At 57.1% G+C, this 14736-nt stretch overlaps 1 protein-coding gene across 2 annotated transcripts in view; it reads left to right on the top strand.

Annotated features, from left to right (window-relative positions):
- Positions 1–14736, top strand: part of DNAH17 (dynein axonemal heavy chain 17) — a gene marked incomplete at both ends in the record, with an annotated part of 104593 nt that overhangs the window by 77808 nt on the left and 12049 nt on the right. For both annotated transcript variants that reach the window (XM_080712247.1, XM_080712246.1), the window contains 15 exons: positions 669–830; positions 1678–1911; positions 3209–3373; positions 4542–4637; positions 4714–4931; positions 6634–6841; positions 7053–7168; positions 8757–8949; positions 9737–9972; positions 10193–10315; positions 11447–11651; positions 12041–12205; positions 12313–12453; positions 12614–12784; positions 14475–14597. In XM_080712247.1, coding sequence (XP_080568373.1) covers positions 669–830; positions 1678–1911; positions 3209–3373; positions 4542–4637; positions 4714–4931; positions 6634–6841; positions 7053–7168; positions 8757–8949; positions 9737–9972; positions 10193–10315; positions 11447–11651; positions 12041–12205; positions 12313–12453; positions 12614–12784; positions 14475–14597 — 2556 coding nt within the window. The remainder of the gene's footprint in view (positions 1–668; positions 831–1677; positions 1912–3208; positions 3374–4541; positions 4638–4713; positions 4932–6633; positions 6842–7052; positions 7169–8756; positions 8950–9736; positions 9973–10192; positions 10316–11446; positions 11652–12040; positions 12206–12312; positions 12454–12613; positions 12785–14474; positions 14598–14736) is intronic.

The following is a 14736-nucleotide window of genomic DNA, read 5'->3' as shown; positions in this document are numbered from 1 at the left end:
GGTCCTGTCCGCTCCCCTCCCTGGCTCACCTAGTCCAGCCTGTGGGTGCTGTCGTTGGCTGGGGGTCCCCCGGCCGTGCTGCCTGTTACGGGCTCCTGCAGCGAAGTCCTCCCCACCCCGGGGCTGTCAGCAGACCTGGGAAGTCAGAGGGTCATTTGGCCAACACCATGCAATGGCTACTTCTAGCAAACCAACCACTCTGCCCAGGGAATGGGGATAGCAGAAAGACCGGGGCTCCGTGAGAAGGAAGGTTCCCATAGCACCTGCTCCAGCGGGAGTCCCGGGAGTCCCTGCCCTGTCTGAGAACGGGCCCGGAGGAGGCTCCAGGTCTTCAATCTCATAGAATTCAGAAGGAACTATAGCCCTCCCTGTTCTCAGACCTCATCTGCACAACGTGGCTGCCTGCTCCCCACTCCTTCTCAGCGCAGCATTTCTTTCAGAAGTAGGGGCCTCTGCAGGAGATGTTAGGGTTACCCCCACAGCCCCCCTCACTAATGAGAGCCACGAAGCAGTGCGTGGCTATTCGTCAACCCCAAAACGAGGTGTGTGCTCCCAGGCCTGTGGCCCCCGGGCCCCCAGAGCACCTTCTAAGGGGGCTTGCTGCAAAAAGAACAGTGTGGGCCTCGGGCCGCCCTCCCTGTGACAGCCGGCCTGCGCCCCACTTCTAGGTGATTCTGTGTTTCTCCCCCGTGGGCTCTATCCTCCGTGTGCGAGCAAGAAAATTCCCTGCCGTGGTCAACTGCACGGCCATCAACTGGTTCCACGAGTGGCCGGAGGATGCTCTGGTGTCCGTCAGTGCCCGCTTCCTGGAGGAAACCGAGGGCATTGAGGTGAGGCTGGCTGAATGCCAGGAGCTGCTAGCGCCAGCCAGGTCCACCCTGTAGAGGCTGTGAGAACTCCTTGTCAAATTCGTCATAGTTGAGCCTGGCGTGGTGGCGCACACTTATAATCCCAGTACTTGGGAGGCTGAGACGGGAGGATCACAGGTTCAAGGACAGCCTTGGCTACTTAGGAAGACCCTCTGCAACCTAGTGAGACCCTGTTGTAAAATAAAGAATAAAAAAAACCACAGGGCTGAGGGTATAGCTCAGAAGTAGAATAATCACGGGTTCAATCCCCAGTAACAGTTGCACACACACAAAAAGAAAATCAGTCATAGTTAAAGTTAGTGTTGCCTGGGCCACTGCTAGGGCACCTTCCCAGTGCTCCCCTCCGGGTAGTAAGGCAGGTGGGGGTGGCTGCAAGAATCCGCTGAGGAGTCCAAGGTCGGTCGAGGTCATCAACAAGGTGGGCCGGCCCTCCAGCTCCATCCTTAGCACGTCACCACGCCCTGCTCTACTGAACCCCCTGAATTACCTGGCATAGGAAAACATACTCTCAGCCCCGCACTTTCCCAGATATACCAGTGTGCACGCGTGTGTGGACACGCGTGCACACGTGTGTGTCATGAGAGCATGCTCTGCTGTGTCCCCGCACGGGGCTAAACCCTTCAGTGACATCACCTAACACCAATTGCCTGCGGACGCCTCTCCGGGCCTCCCGTGACAGTGCAGAGGCCCGGGTGCCCTCGTCCAGGGAGCCCCACCTGCGGATCCGCCGTGGCCAGCCACGGCCTAGGAGGGCGGGGCCCCGCTGGGAGCAGGGGCAGGATGACCGTCCGCCTCCCGGTCCTCGCAGCCGGCAGTGAAGACATCCATCAGTCTCTTCATGTCCTACGTGCACACCACCGTCAACGAGATGTCCAAGGTGTACCTGGCGACCGAGAGGCGCTACAACTACACCACGCCCAAGACCTTCCTGGAGCAGATCAAGCTGTACCAGAACCTGCTGGCCAAGAAGCGGATGGAGCTGGTGGCCAAGATCGAGAGGCTGGAGAACGGGCTAATGAAGTTGCAGAGCACAGCCTCCCAGGTAGGGCCAGACGTGGCGGGAGGGACAGGAGTGGCTGGATCCAGGCCCAGGCGCGTGCCTGTCATCCCAGCAGTCGGGAGGCTGAGATGGGAGGGCCGCAGCTTCAAGGCCAGCCTCAGCGATTTAGTGACACCTTTTGCAACTTACTGAGACCCTGTTTCAAAATATAAAAGAATAGCCAGGCATGGTGGTGCGTGCTTGGGAGGCGGAGACAGGAGGATCCCAGGTTCAAAGCCAGCCGTGGCAACTTTGTGAGGCTCTCAGCAACCTAGTGAGATCCTGTTCCCATATAAGTAATAAAACCAGAGCCAGGCGTGGTGACTCACGCTTGTAATCCCAGTACTGGGTAGGCTGAGACAGGAAGGATTGCAGGTTTGTGGGCAGCCTCAGCTACTTAGGCCCTCTGCAACTTAGTGAGACCCTGTTTCAAAGTAAAGAATAAAAAATAGGGGTGTAGCTTGGAAGTAGAATGCCCCAGTACCGCAAAAGAAGGCAGGCAGGCAGGCAGACCAGAAGTCGCGCGTGGTGACATAGGTTTGTAATCCCGGTACTTGGGAGGCTGAGACAGGAGGATCGCACGTTCACGGCCAGCCTCAGCAACTTGTGAAGCCCTCCCCAACTTAGTGAGACCCTGAATGAAACAGGGCTGAAGGTGTAGCTCGGGGATAAAATGCCCGTGTTCAATCCCCAGTACTGCAAAAGAAAAAAAGAAAGGAACAAAAGAAGAAAGAAAGAGGAAGAGAGAAGTGGGCTGGGTGTGTAGCTTGGAGGTAAAATGCCTCTGGGTTCAATCCCCAATATTCAAAATAATAATAATAAAATAATAAAATAATAATAATAATAGCAATAGTAATAGTAATTTTCTGTGGGCCTGGGGATGGAACCCAGGGGCATTTAACCTCTGAGCTACACCCCCTGACCTATTTTTTATTCTTGATTTTGAAACAGGCTCTCACTAAGTTGCAGAGGGCCTCACTAAGTAGCTGAGGCTGTCAGTGAACCGCGATCCTCCGGTCTCCGCCTCCCAAATGCTGGGGTTACAAGTGTGCGCCACCACGCCTGGCAATAATAATAAATTTAAATAAAAAAGATAATAAGCCAGGCTTGGTAGCACATGCTTGTAATCCCAGCATATGGGAGGCAGAGACAGGAGAACTGAACAAAAGATAATAAAATAGAGTTGAGGGTATAGCTCAGAGAGATGGAACGCCCATGACTTCAAGCCCTAACACAAAACAAACAGGCAGGGTGCGCGGGTGAGCATGCGCGGCCGCCCTGGTCTCCCCAACCCCCCCAGGTGGACGACTTAAAGGCCAAGCTGGCCATCCAGGAGGCCGAGCTCAAGCAGAAGAACGAGAACGCAGACAAGCTGATCCAGGTGGTGGGCGTGGAGACAGAGAAAGTGAGCAAGGAGAAGGCCGTGGCCGACGAGGAGGAGGTCAAGGTCGAGGTCATCAACAAGGTGGGCGGCTCCAGACACGGAGGAGGGCAGCTCTCCCAGGCTCGCGCAGAAAAGGGCCTTCCATGGAGAAACACCCACCCCAGGAAAGGGCCTTCCATGAAGAAACACCCACCCCGCCGCCAGCTCCTCAAAGCCAGGGGCCTCTCCAGGAACCCGCCGGCAATGGGGCTGCGGGCCCAGCCCGGGGCTTGCCTGGAGGCTGGGACGTCCCTGCCTGGGGCAGGCTGGGGTGGAGGACCAAAGCCAAGGGGTGTCATGGTGCCCGGAGGGCCTGTGCTGCAGTGCACGGCCCTCCTGCTGTGCCCAGGTCTGGCAGCGGTCTCCCTAAGAGCTATCCAGCAACAGCCCATTGGCCTCAGGGTGACAGATGGCAGGGGGGTGTTTTGGTGTGTGTGTGTGTGTGTGTGTGTGTGTGTGTGTGTACACGGTACTGGGGATTGAACCAGGGGCATTCTACCTCTGAGCTACACTCCCAGCCCTATTTTTTATTCTTTATTTTGAAACAGGGCCTCACTGAGTTTCAAAGGGCCTCTCTGAGTAGCTGAGGCTGGCCGCGAACCGCGATCCTCCGGTCTCAGCCTCCCGAGTGCTGGGATCACAAGCATGCCCGCCACGCCGATCTGGCAGATAGTGCTTGTTCAGCAAGTCACTTTCAACAGCCTCCTCCCCGGGGCCAGAGCAGTGCCACCTAGGACCAGGCTAGGAGGAGTTAGGCAGGGTGGCCCGGAGCTTGGCCCCCGTTCAGGTGTTAACTTGCACCACTATGAGCCTGTTAGGCAGATGGAGAGGTGAAGCTGGGGTTGGCGGTGACTTGCCCCAGGTCTCTGGCTAGCAGGTGGCTTAGCTAGGGGCTAAGACCGCCCTGGCACCCAAGTCCTTGTTTCCTGTGACCTGCTGCATGATTCTTACACGCCGGTGGTAAGGTCCTGGCACCCCGATGTGGTCCCTTAGGGGAGAAGCGGAGCTCCTCCGGTCTGTGCCGGCACCGGGGCTAGGGGTGCGTGTGTGCGTGTTTGAAGGCCCGGGTGAGTGGACAGCCTGCCCATCTGTAGAGGGAAGCTGAGCTCCAGGCCCCGGGATGGTCCATCCTGGAGTGCCCGCCAGGGCTCCCAGAGCCAGGGCGTGGCCTCACGTTGGCACGGACCTTTCCTGTCCGGCTTCCTTCTAGAACGTCACTGAGAAACAAAAGGCTTGTGAGACGGACCTGGCCAAGGCCGAGCCGGCCCTGCTGGCCGCGCAGGAGGCCCTGGACACGCTGAACAAGGTGAGGACGGACGGGGCCCACCACCACTGTGCCGCGGTTTGGCGGTGATGAGGCTCACGGCTCCCATCGCCCGCAGAACAACCTGACGGAGCTGAAGTCCTTCGGGTCGCCCCCCGACGCTGTCGTCAACGTCACGGCCGCCGTCATGATTCTCACCGCTCCCGGGGGGAAGATCCCCAAGGACAAGAGCTGGAAGGCCGCGAAGATCATGATGGGCAAAGTGGACACCTTCCTGGACTCCCTGAAGAGGTTTGACAAGGAGCACATCCCCGAGGCCTGCCTGAAAGCCTTCAAGTGAGTCGGCCACGGCCGGTCCCCATCACCTCGGCTTGACGGGCACGCGCGCCCACACACACGAGAGCAGAGCCTGCACACACACACATGCGCACACACGCACACACACCTGCCAAAAGGTACGCGCATGTGCACACAGGTGCATATGAACTTGCTGGGATCCAGCCATCTTTTTTTTTTTTTTTTTTTTTTTTTTTGCAGTACTGGACATTGAACCCAGGGGAATTCTACCTCCAAGCTATACCCCCAGCCCTATTTTTTTATGCTTTATTTTTGAATCAGAGGCTCATTCAGTTGTGGAGGGCCTAAGTGGCCGAGGCTACCCGTGCACCTGAAATCCTCCTGTCTCAGCCTCCCAAGTACTGGGATTGCCAGTGTGCATCACCATGCCCGGCTTTATTGTTTTATTTTAAAACAGGGTCTCACTAAGTTGTGGAGGGCCCACTAAGTAGCTGAGGCTGCTTAAGTCAGCTCCCAAGTATTGGGATGACAAGTGTGTGCCACGATGCCTGGCTTCCTTCCTTCCTCCTTTCCTCTGGTCCCACTGGAAAGACCCCACATCTGGAGGGAGGCCCCGCAGGGCTGGCAGTGACTCCGTCCAGTGGCTTTGGGATTGGGAAGGGTGTCCGGGGGTCCCCCTTTCTAACCCATACATTTTTTTCTGTACTGGAGATCGAACCCAGGGGCTTTCTACCCCCGAGCCACATGCCCAGCCAAGTTCGTTTTTTCTTTTGAAGCAGGGTCTCACTAAGCTGCTGGGGCTGGCCTTGAGCCGGCCTCCCTCCCGTCTCAGCCTCTGAAGTACTGGGGCCACAGGCCTGTGCTACCACACTGCTGGCGTCCCTTCTCACATGTGCATCCCTGCGGCTCCTCCCTGTGAACAGAGTCCTCAGAGGGTTAAGATGAGGTCGGCTGCATATATGCCAGGAGCACAGCAGTGGGGGGGTCTTTCCTTCAGCTAGAATATAGGACTTCAGTGACCACCTCCATCCTCCTTCACACCTAGATTTTATTTTTTATTTATTTCAGAGGCTAGATTTTATTTTTTATTTCTTTATTTTTATTTTATATTAATTTATTAATTTATTTATGTGGTTAATAAATTTATTAATTTATTATGAGGGATGGAACCCAGGGACTTTCTACCTCTGAGCTACACCCCCAGTCTAGTTTTTATTCTTTAATTTTTTTTTTTTTTTTTTTTTTTTTTTTGGTGGTGGTACTGGGGTTCCTGGAAGCCCTTCTACCTTCAGGCTACACTCCCAGACCTATTTTATATTTCTTTTATTTGGAAACAGGGTCTCTAAAGCCAGAGAGGCTGGCTCCGAACCAGCGCGATCCTCCTGTCTCTGCCTCCCAAGTGCGGGGATTACAAGCGTGCGCCACCACGCCCGGCTTTATTCTTTAATTTGAAACAGGGTCTCACTGAGTTGCAGAAGGCCTCACTGAGTAGCTGAGGCTGTCCGGGAACCTCGATCTTCCTGTCTCAGCCTCCCGAATGCTGGGATTACAAGCGTGCGCCACCACGCCTGGCTAGAGGCCAGATTTTATTTTGCGTTTTTCTTCTATAATCATTAAGGTACCAAAAAAAAAAAAAAAACCAACAATCATGACTGTCCCCTTCTGTCCCTCGACTCGGAGGCTAGGTGCTGGCAAGCTAGCATGTGGGGAGCCTGCCCAGCGCCCGCCGCTTCCTCCCCAGGCCCTACCAAGGCAACCCCACCTTTGACCCCGAGTTCATCCGCTCCAAGTCCACGGCGGCCGCGGGGCTGTGTTCCTGGTGCATCAACATCGTCCGCTTCTACGAGGTGTACTGCGATGTGGCCCCCAAGCGCCAGGCCCTGGAGGAGGCCAACGCCGAGCTGGCCGAGGCGCAGGAGAAGCTGTCCCGGATCAAGAACAAGATCGCGGTCAGTGCCCGCCGCCAGTGTCCCCGTGCCCTTCAGCACGGCCGGAGGGCCTGCTGCCCCCGGGGACCAAGCATCGTGAGAGGGCGCGGGCGACGAGGGGGAGGTGCGCCGGGGGAGCGTGGCGCCGGCCCCTCTGGCCGGAGGGGCCCGTGGGCCGCTGCAGGCCCGGGCCTCGCCCCTCAGCCCAGCGCCCTTCCCGCCTGCGTTCCAGGAACTCAATGCCAACCTGAGCAACTTGACCTCAGCTTTCGAGAAAGCAACGGCGGAGAAAATCAAGTGTCAGCAAGAAGCGGACGCTACAAACAGGGTGATCTCGCTGGCCAACAGGTAAGGGGGGCCCCCCCGGGGCGCCGAGGGGGGCGCTCTGAACTCCCACAGGAAGAGCCGCCGGCCCAGCCCCTTAGAGTATAGCTTTTTTCTTTCTTCTTTTTTCTTTTTTTTTCATACTGGAGATTGAAGTCAGGGGTATTCTATCTCTTAGCTACACCCTCGACCCTTTTTATTTTTTGTTGTTTGGAAACAGGGCCTGCGAGGCTGCTGAGAGTCTGGCAAAGTTGCTGAGGCTGGCCTCGAACCTGCGGTCTTCTTGTCTCAGTCACCCGCGTCCTGGGATGTCAGGCGCGTGTCACCCTGCCCGGCTATAGTAGCTCTCCCTTTTTAAGCTCCAAGTACTGAGGATAAACTTTGGCCCAAGTCCCCGAGCGTCCTGCCTCCCTTAGAAAACCGGGCCTCTCAGTGCAGAGTGCTGGCCGCCCCGACCCGGCTGGGGCTCTGTGTCCACAGGGGCTTGCTCCAGGGGCGACACCCTCGTCCCTTGGTGTCCTTGTGTCCTTGTGTCGGATCCCCCACGGACGCCCATCCCCGTAGAAGCTCCAGTCTTCTTGCATAAAATGGCACGAGGTTTGCAGACGGCCCGTCACCTCCGTCTACTGTGAACCATCCTCTTGACACCCAAAGCCATGGAGATGCTGTGCAGATCGAGGGAATAGTGACAAGAAAAAATTCTTGTCATGTTTGGGACAGATACAGTTTTTACCCCAAATACTTTTCACCTCCGGTTGGTTGAACCCAGATGAGGGGGGCCGTACTTCATGTAAGCCCCTCTCAGCCATGACTGCCGCGGGCCAGGCTGCCCGGATATGCTTGTGTTATGGCTTTGGGCTCTAGGGCAGTGCCGTCCACTGGGAACCCAACGCCACCAGCTTCTGCCACTTCGACTCTTCCCATGGACCCATCAAAAAGCGAAAAGAAAAGCCCGGTGCGGTGGCGCTGCCTGGAATCCCGGCGCCCGGGAGTCTGAGATGGGAGGATGGCAGGACCAAGCCTCTGTTCTGCAGGGCCAGGGGCCTTTGAATGCCCCATCGTCTTGTGGCTGGCAGGTCCCCCCTAGACTCCTCCACCCACAAGCCAAGCACGTGCTCAGCGCCCTCAGCATGGGGCTAAAACACCAGACAGCAGCACGCAGCCAGGACGTGGACGCATACCACCACCTGGGGAATGGAAGCCCAGTCCCAAGCACCACTGAAAGCGTGACATTTATCTCCCCCAGACCCCAGAGCCTTTTCACTGGTAAACCACTGGGATACGTACGGAATTCAGAGTCTGAAAGTTGATAGCAATTTTTTTTTTTTTTTTTTTTTTTTTTTTTTTTGCGGCTAGAACCCAGGGGCATTCCACCTCCGAGCTACACCCTCCTGCCCTATTTTTTATTCTTTATTTTGAAACCGGTTCTCACTAAGTTGCAGAGGGCCTCACTAGGTACCTGAGGCTGTCTGCGAACCGCGATCCTCCGGTCTCAGCCTCCCGAATGCCGGGATGACCAGCGTGCGCCACCACGCCCGGCTTGGTAGCAGTTTAGCAGGCAAGCTGGTCTCCCAGCCCGCCCCCTGCTCACTGGACACACGGTCTGTTTCAGGCTGGTAGGGGGATTAGCTTCAGAAAACGTCCGCTGGGCTGAGTCGGTGGAGAACTTCAAGAGGCAGGGGGTCACGCTGTGCGGGGACGTCCTGCTCATCTCCGCCTTCGTCTCCTACGTGGGCTACTTCACCAAGAAATACCGAAACGAGCTGATGGAAAAGTTTTGGATCCCTTACATAAATAACTTAAAGGTAAGAAGTAGCTGCCAGGCGTAGTGGCGCACGCCTGTAATCCCAGTAATTAGGGGGGGGCTGAGACGGGAGGATGGCAGCGGGGCCTAGGGTGTAGATCAGAGGTAGAATGCCCCTGGGTTCAGTCCCCAGCAAAACACACACACGCACGCATGCACACATGCACACGCACACGCAGTACAGTCATGTTTATGACTCAGGAACTTTGGGGAGGCCCTGGGTGGATGTAGCCACACTGCACCCTGGCTTCCCGGCTGCGGCTCGGCCCCTTCGGGGCTCAGATGCACCGTCACTTCTTCAGGGTTTAGAATGACATCTCAAAGCCGCGCCTTTACTCTCACGCAAAGGGCTGTTTGCTCTGGGCCCCGGGCTCCTCCAGCTTCTAACACACTCAGGAGGCTGTTTCTACTGAGCAGTGAGGTTACAGCACCCCGTCCAGCAGGCCGTGGGGGCATGCACCTGTAACCCCAGTACCAGGGAGGCCGAGGCAGGAGGATCGCAGTTCATGGACAACCTCAGCTACTTAGTGAGGCCCCTTTGCGACTCAGTGAGACCCTGTCTCAAAAAATAAAGAATAAAAAATAGGGTTGGGGAGTAGCTTGGAGGTAGAATGCCCCGGGGTTCCATCCCCAGACCTGCAAAACAACAACAGCAACAGTAAAAATGGCTGTGGGTGTAGCTCAGGGGTATGATGCCCCTGGCTTCCATCCCTAACACTACTAAAAAAAAAAAAAAAAAAAAAGTAGGAATAGAGAGGAAGCCAGCCAGCCCCCAGCCTTGCCCGCAGGTCCCCATCCCAATCACGGAGGGCCTGGATCCCTTGAGTCTGCTGACGGACGATGCCGACGTGGCCACCTGGAACAACCAGGGCCTCCCCAGCGACCGCATGTCCACCGAGAACGCCACCATCCTGTGCAACACAGAGCGCTGGCCCCTGATCGTGGACGCCCAGCTGCAGGGCATCAAATGGATCAAAAACAAATATGGGGACGCGCTGCGAGCCATCCGCCTGGGGCAGAAGAGGTGCGCGGCCTGTGCGGGCGGGCCGGCGGGCCGAGGGAGATGGGCTCCTGGCCTGGCTGCCCAGGAGGCTGCGGGCTGCCATCTTCCCAGCCACCTGTCCAGGAGAATGCGTCTCTGGGGCCTCCAAGCGGCTCCCCTCTCACCCGCGGGCAGGAGGAGCTGCGGACCAGGCGCCCGCGGCCTTTCCAGGGCTCCCTCACGAGGCCCCCTGTGCCCACAGCTACCTGGACATGATCGAGCAGGCCATTTCAGAAGGGGACACCTTGCTCATCGAAAACATTGGTGAAACCGTGGACCCTGTGCTGGACCCTCTGCTGGGCAGGAACACGATTAAAAAGGGGAAGTGAGTGCTTCTGTCTCCATGGCTTGACCTGGGTAAACGGGGCTCCGCAGGCGGCCTCTGCACCTGCATTCACCGGTCACCGCCACTAGGTGGCGGTGCTTAGCTCTGCGCCTGCCTTTGTACACTTTGCAAATTTTGAGATTGGATTCCTTTTTTTTTTTTTTTTTTAATCTGGTGAAATTGCCCCTGCAGACCAGGCGGCACAGTGGCTGGGATTACGAGCGCATGCCACCACGCCCTGCCTCATTCCTTTTTATGGTCAAATAATGTCCCACTGTGTGGATCTACCAAATTTAGTTTATCTGCTCATTAACTGATGCTTGAGCTTGTGTTACCTGTGTAACGTTTTAGAGGTCAGTCAACTTTAAAAACGTACATGGTTGCGTTTCAGTGCAGGGGTGCACGCAGAAGCCCAGGACGGGGCTGGGGGCTTGGGCCTACCTGCTGCTGTATTAAGACTCTGGTGAGAAATCTGGGCGTGGTGGCGCACGCTTGTCATCCCAGCATTTGGGAGGCTGAGACAGGAGGATTGTGGTTTGTGGACAGCCTCAGCTACTTAGTGAGGCCCTCTGCAACTCAGTGAGACCCTGTTTCAAAATAAAGAATAAAATATAGGGCTGGGGGTGGAGCTCAGAGTAGAAAGCCCCTGGGTTCCATCCTCAAAGCACCACAAAAAAAAAAAAAAAAAGACTCTGGGAACAGCCTAGTTTGAGTGCTGATAGACACTGCACTTAGACAGGGAACCTCAAACGTGAGCTCAACCAGAAAGAGGGGTGAGTGGAGTCGGGAGCAGAGAGAAGGGGCCCCGACCGCACATCGGCAGCCCCAGGGCCCGGCGCGGATGCTCATCGCAGTCCCGGGGGGCTTCCGGGACGTGCGGGTGTTCTGAGCTGACTCCAAGGTGGGCCCTGGCAGCGGGCGTCAGTGAGCCCAGATGAGGGCAGTGGCTGCCAGGGTCGCATAAAGGCCATGGAGCAGAGGCGAGCGGGCCACCCGGAGGGCAGGGCCAGGTCCCGGGTTCCAGGCCCAGGAGAGCCGCAGAGCTTTTCCAGCAACCCCAGACAGGGCTTCAGGGGAGAGCCGGGCCGCGTCCCTGCCCCTCGGTCTCAGCCTGGCCGCACCTCCCGCCAGGTTCATTAAGATTGGCGACAAGGAGGTGGAGTACCACCCCAAGTTCCGCCTTATCCTGCATACCAAGTACTTCAACCCACACTACAAGCCGGAGATGCAGGCCCAGTGCACCCTCATCAACTTCCTGGTCACCAGGGACGGGCTGGAGGACCAGCTCCTGGCCGCGGTGGTGGCCAAAGAGCGCCCGGACCTGGAACAGCTCAAGGTACCAGCCCCGGAGGCCGGCCGCGCGCAGGTGGCAGGGAGCCGGGCTTCTCATGAAGACGCGCAGAGACGCTGAGCGCGTCTTCTGGTCCAGTACGATGAGTCATTTCTTCTTCCCTGGCTGTCTCGTTCGGCCCCAGATTTAATTCTTAATCCAGTGATGGCTCTGAGGCTCAGAAATGCGGCCCCGGGGGAGTGCTCTGTGCCCCCCACACCTGAGTGCCTGCCACTTCCCCCGCCCCGCCTGAGCCGCTTCTGGCTCCGGAGCCCCATGCTCTCCTGGGATCTCAACAGGAAGCCTTGCCGGCCGGGCAGGGCCCCTCCGCTACTCCGGGGCTCCCTGGCTGGCGTAGCTTGCCGAGTCTCCGGCTCCCTCTGCCGCACCCGCAGGCCAACCTCACCAAATCTCAGAATGAATTCAAGATAGTTCTGAAGGAGCTGGAAGATTCTCTCCTGGCCCGTCTGTCGGCCGCGTCGGGGAACTTCCTGGGAGATACCGCCTTGGTGGAGAACCTGGAGACCACCAAGCACACGGCCAGCGAGATCGAGGAGAAGGTGGGCGCCCAGGCCGCCCCCAGACCCGCCAGGGCGCGGGAGGCTGGCGGCCCGTCCAGCGCGCAGGAACGGGCCCTCTCATCCCAGGCCCTTCCGTCTGTTTTAAGGTACAAGAGGCAAAAATCACAGAAGCTAAAATCAACGAGGCGAGAGAGAACTACCGGCCGGCGGCGGAGCGGGCGTCCCTGCTCTACTTCATTCTGAACGACCTCAACAAGATCAACCCCATCTACCAGTTCTCCCTCAAGGTGGGCGGCCGCCACCCGCGGGGCGGGCAGGTCCAGGCTGCTCGTGGGGACGGGAGGGCCCCCCCAGGTCTCAGCAGCCCCTCCAGGCAGAGCGAGCGCACTGCAGGCGGCCAGGGCGTCCAGGCCTCAGCCTGGCCCTCCCCCTGGCCGCCGTCCCCAGGCCTTCCACGTGGTGTTCGAGAAGGCGATCCAGAAGACGGCGCCGGCCGAGGAGGTGAAGCAGCGGGTGATGAATCTGACGGACGAGATCACCTACTCCGTCTACGTGTACACCGCCCGCGGGCTCTTCGAGCGGGACAAGCTCATCTTCCTGGCACAAGTCACCTTCCAGGTAAGGTCCGGCCTCGCTGTGCCGCGTGCGTGCTGGACCGGCAGCGTGGGACCTCCGCGCCCACCCCGCGAGGTGCTGACAATGCAGGTTCCCGGGCGCCCACACCCGCTGATGGCCAAGTTTGACCCGTGGAGGCACGCAGGAGGTGGTCCCGCGTGATGGACGCCGGGGAACCGGCAAGGCGCTCCGATGGGAGCCATCGGAAGCGGCAGCGAGCTAAAGATGGTTTCACAAAGAAAAGTCACCTTATGACACTCGGTTAGTGTTGCGTGAACAGGCCCGCGCTGGCACTGAGCCGCAGAAGATGCCGGATGATATATTTCTGTTCTTTTCTTTTCCTTTCTTTTCCCTTCCCTTTCCCCTTTTGTCTGTCCATCTGTCCCCTCCTCCCTTTCCTTTGTACTGGAGCATGACCCAGGGGCGTTCTACCTCCCACCTAACCCCCCCCAGCCCCCTATTTATTTATTTATTTATTTATGCGGTCCTGGGAATTGGACTCAGGGGCATTTGACCTCCAAGATACACCCCCAGCCCTATATTTTATTCTTTATTTCGAAACAGGGTCTCACTGAGTTGCAGAGGGCCTCACTAAGTAGCTGAGGCTGTCCGCGAACCCTCGATTCTCCTGTCTCAGCCTCCCAAGCGCTGGGATGACAAGCGTGCGCCCCCACGCCTGACTAGCTCTTTTTATTTTGAAAGAGGGGATCTCATTAAGTTGCTGTGGCTGTAGCTTACATTGTGGTATCAAATTAAGATCATCCTGCCTCAGCCTCCCGAGTACTAGGATTCTGGGCATGCCACCACATCAGCTGCTGGATATTTCTTAACAACCATAAGACTATAAGGAGGAATATTTGAATTTCTATGTATACAGCCTTGCTGAGATACTTAAAAATTTGTGTTCTATTCAATTGGTGAAATAGCCTATCTTGGCTGTGTGCAGTGGAGCACACCTGTGATCCCAGCCTGAGGCCGGAGGATCATTCGGGCCTAGGAGTTTAAGACCCTGGGAAATACAGCAAGACAGAAGGAAGGGAAGGAGGGAGGGAGGAAGGAAAGAAAGAAAACATTTTAGTCCATTTTGTGCTGCTGTAACAGAATACCTGACACAACAGAAAGCTAGGCTCACACCTGTAATCCCAGTACTTGGGAGGCTGAGAAAGGAGGATCCCAGGTTCAAGGGTAGTCTCAGCTACTTAGACCCTTAGCAACTTAGTGAAAACCCCTTTCAAAATATAAAACTAAGCCGGGCGTGGTGGCGCACGCTTGTAATCCCAGCATTTGGGAGGCTGAGACTGGAGGATCTCGGTGCACAGACAGCATTAGCCACCTAGGCCTTCCACAATGAGTGAGACCCTGTTTCAAAATAAATAATAATAATAATAAAATAGAGCATGGGATGTAGCTTGGAGGTCGAATGCTCCTGGGTTCCAGCCCCACAAAAAAAAAAAAAAAGAATAAAAATTGGGGCTAGGGGTGTAGCTCAGAGATAGACTACCCCCTGGGTCCCATCCTCAGTACTAGGAAAAAAAAGAAAAAAAAACACGGCAAAGACAACGTTTCGCCCCAGCCCAAGAGGGCAGGACCGCAGACCTGGGCTCCCCTGTCGGGTGCCTGGTGGTGGGGAGCCCTCACGGCGAGGGCTGCAGGCTCCCGCTGCCAGCCCACCTTGAGCGCTCCCGGCCCCCAGGTCTTGTCCATGAAGAAGGAGCTGAACCCCATGGAGCTGGACTTCCTCCTGCGCTTCCCATTCAAGGCCGGGCTGGTGTCTCCCGTGGACTTCCTGCAGCCCCAGGGCTGGGGCGGGATCAAGGTGGGTCCTGGGACTCCAGGTCGGGTGTGAGGCCGGATTCCGAGGCCAGGGGCCCACCGCAGAGGCCAGAGCGTGGGTGGGCGGCCGGCACTGCCCACAGAGCTCTCCACTTCTCTTCGAGGGAGACATCTTGTAAGTC

Source organism: Muscardinus avellanarius, assembly GCF_963383645.1.
Source record: "Muscardinus avellanarius genome assembly, chromosome: 16".
NCBI lineage: Eukaryota > Metazoa > Chordata > Mammalia > Rodentia > Gliridae > Muscardinus > Muscardinus avellanarius.
This window is presented reverse-complemented; position numbering and strand designations above follow the sequence as displayed.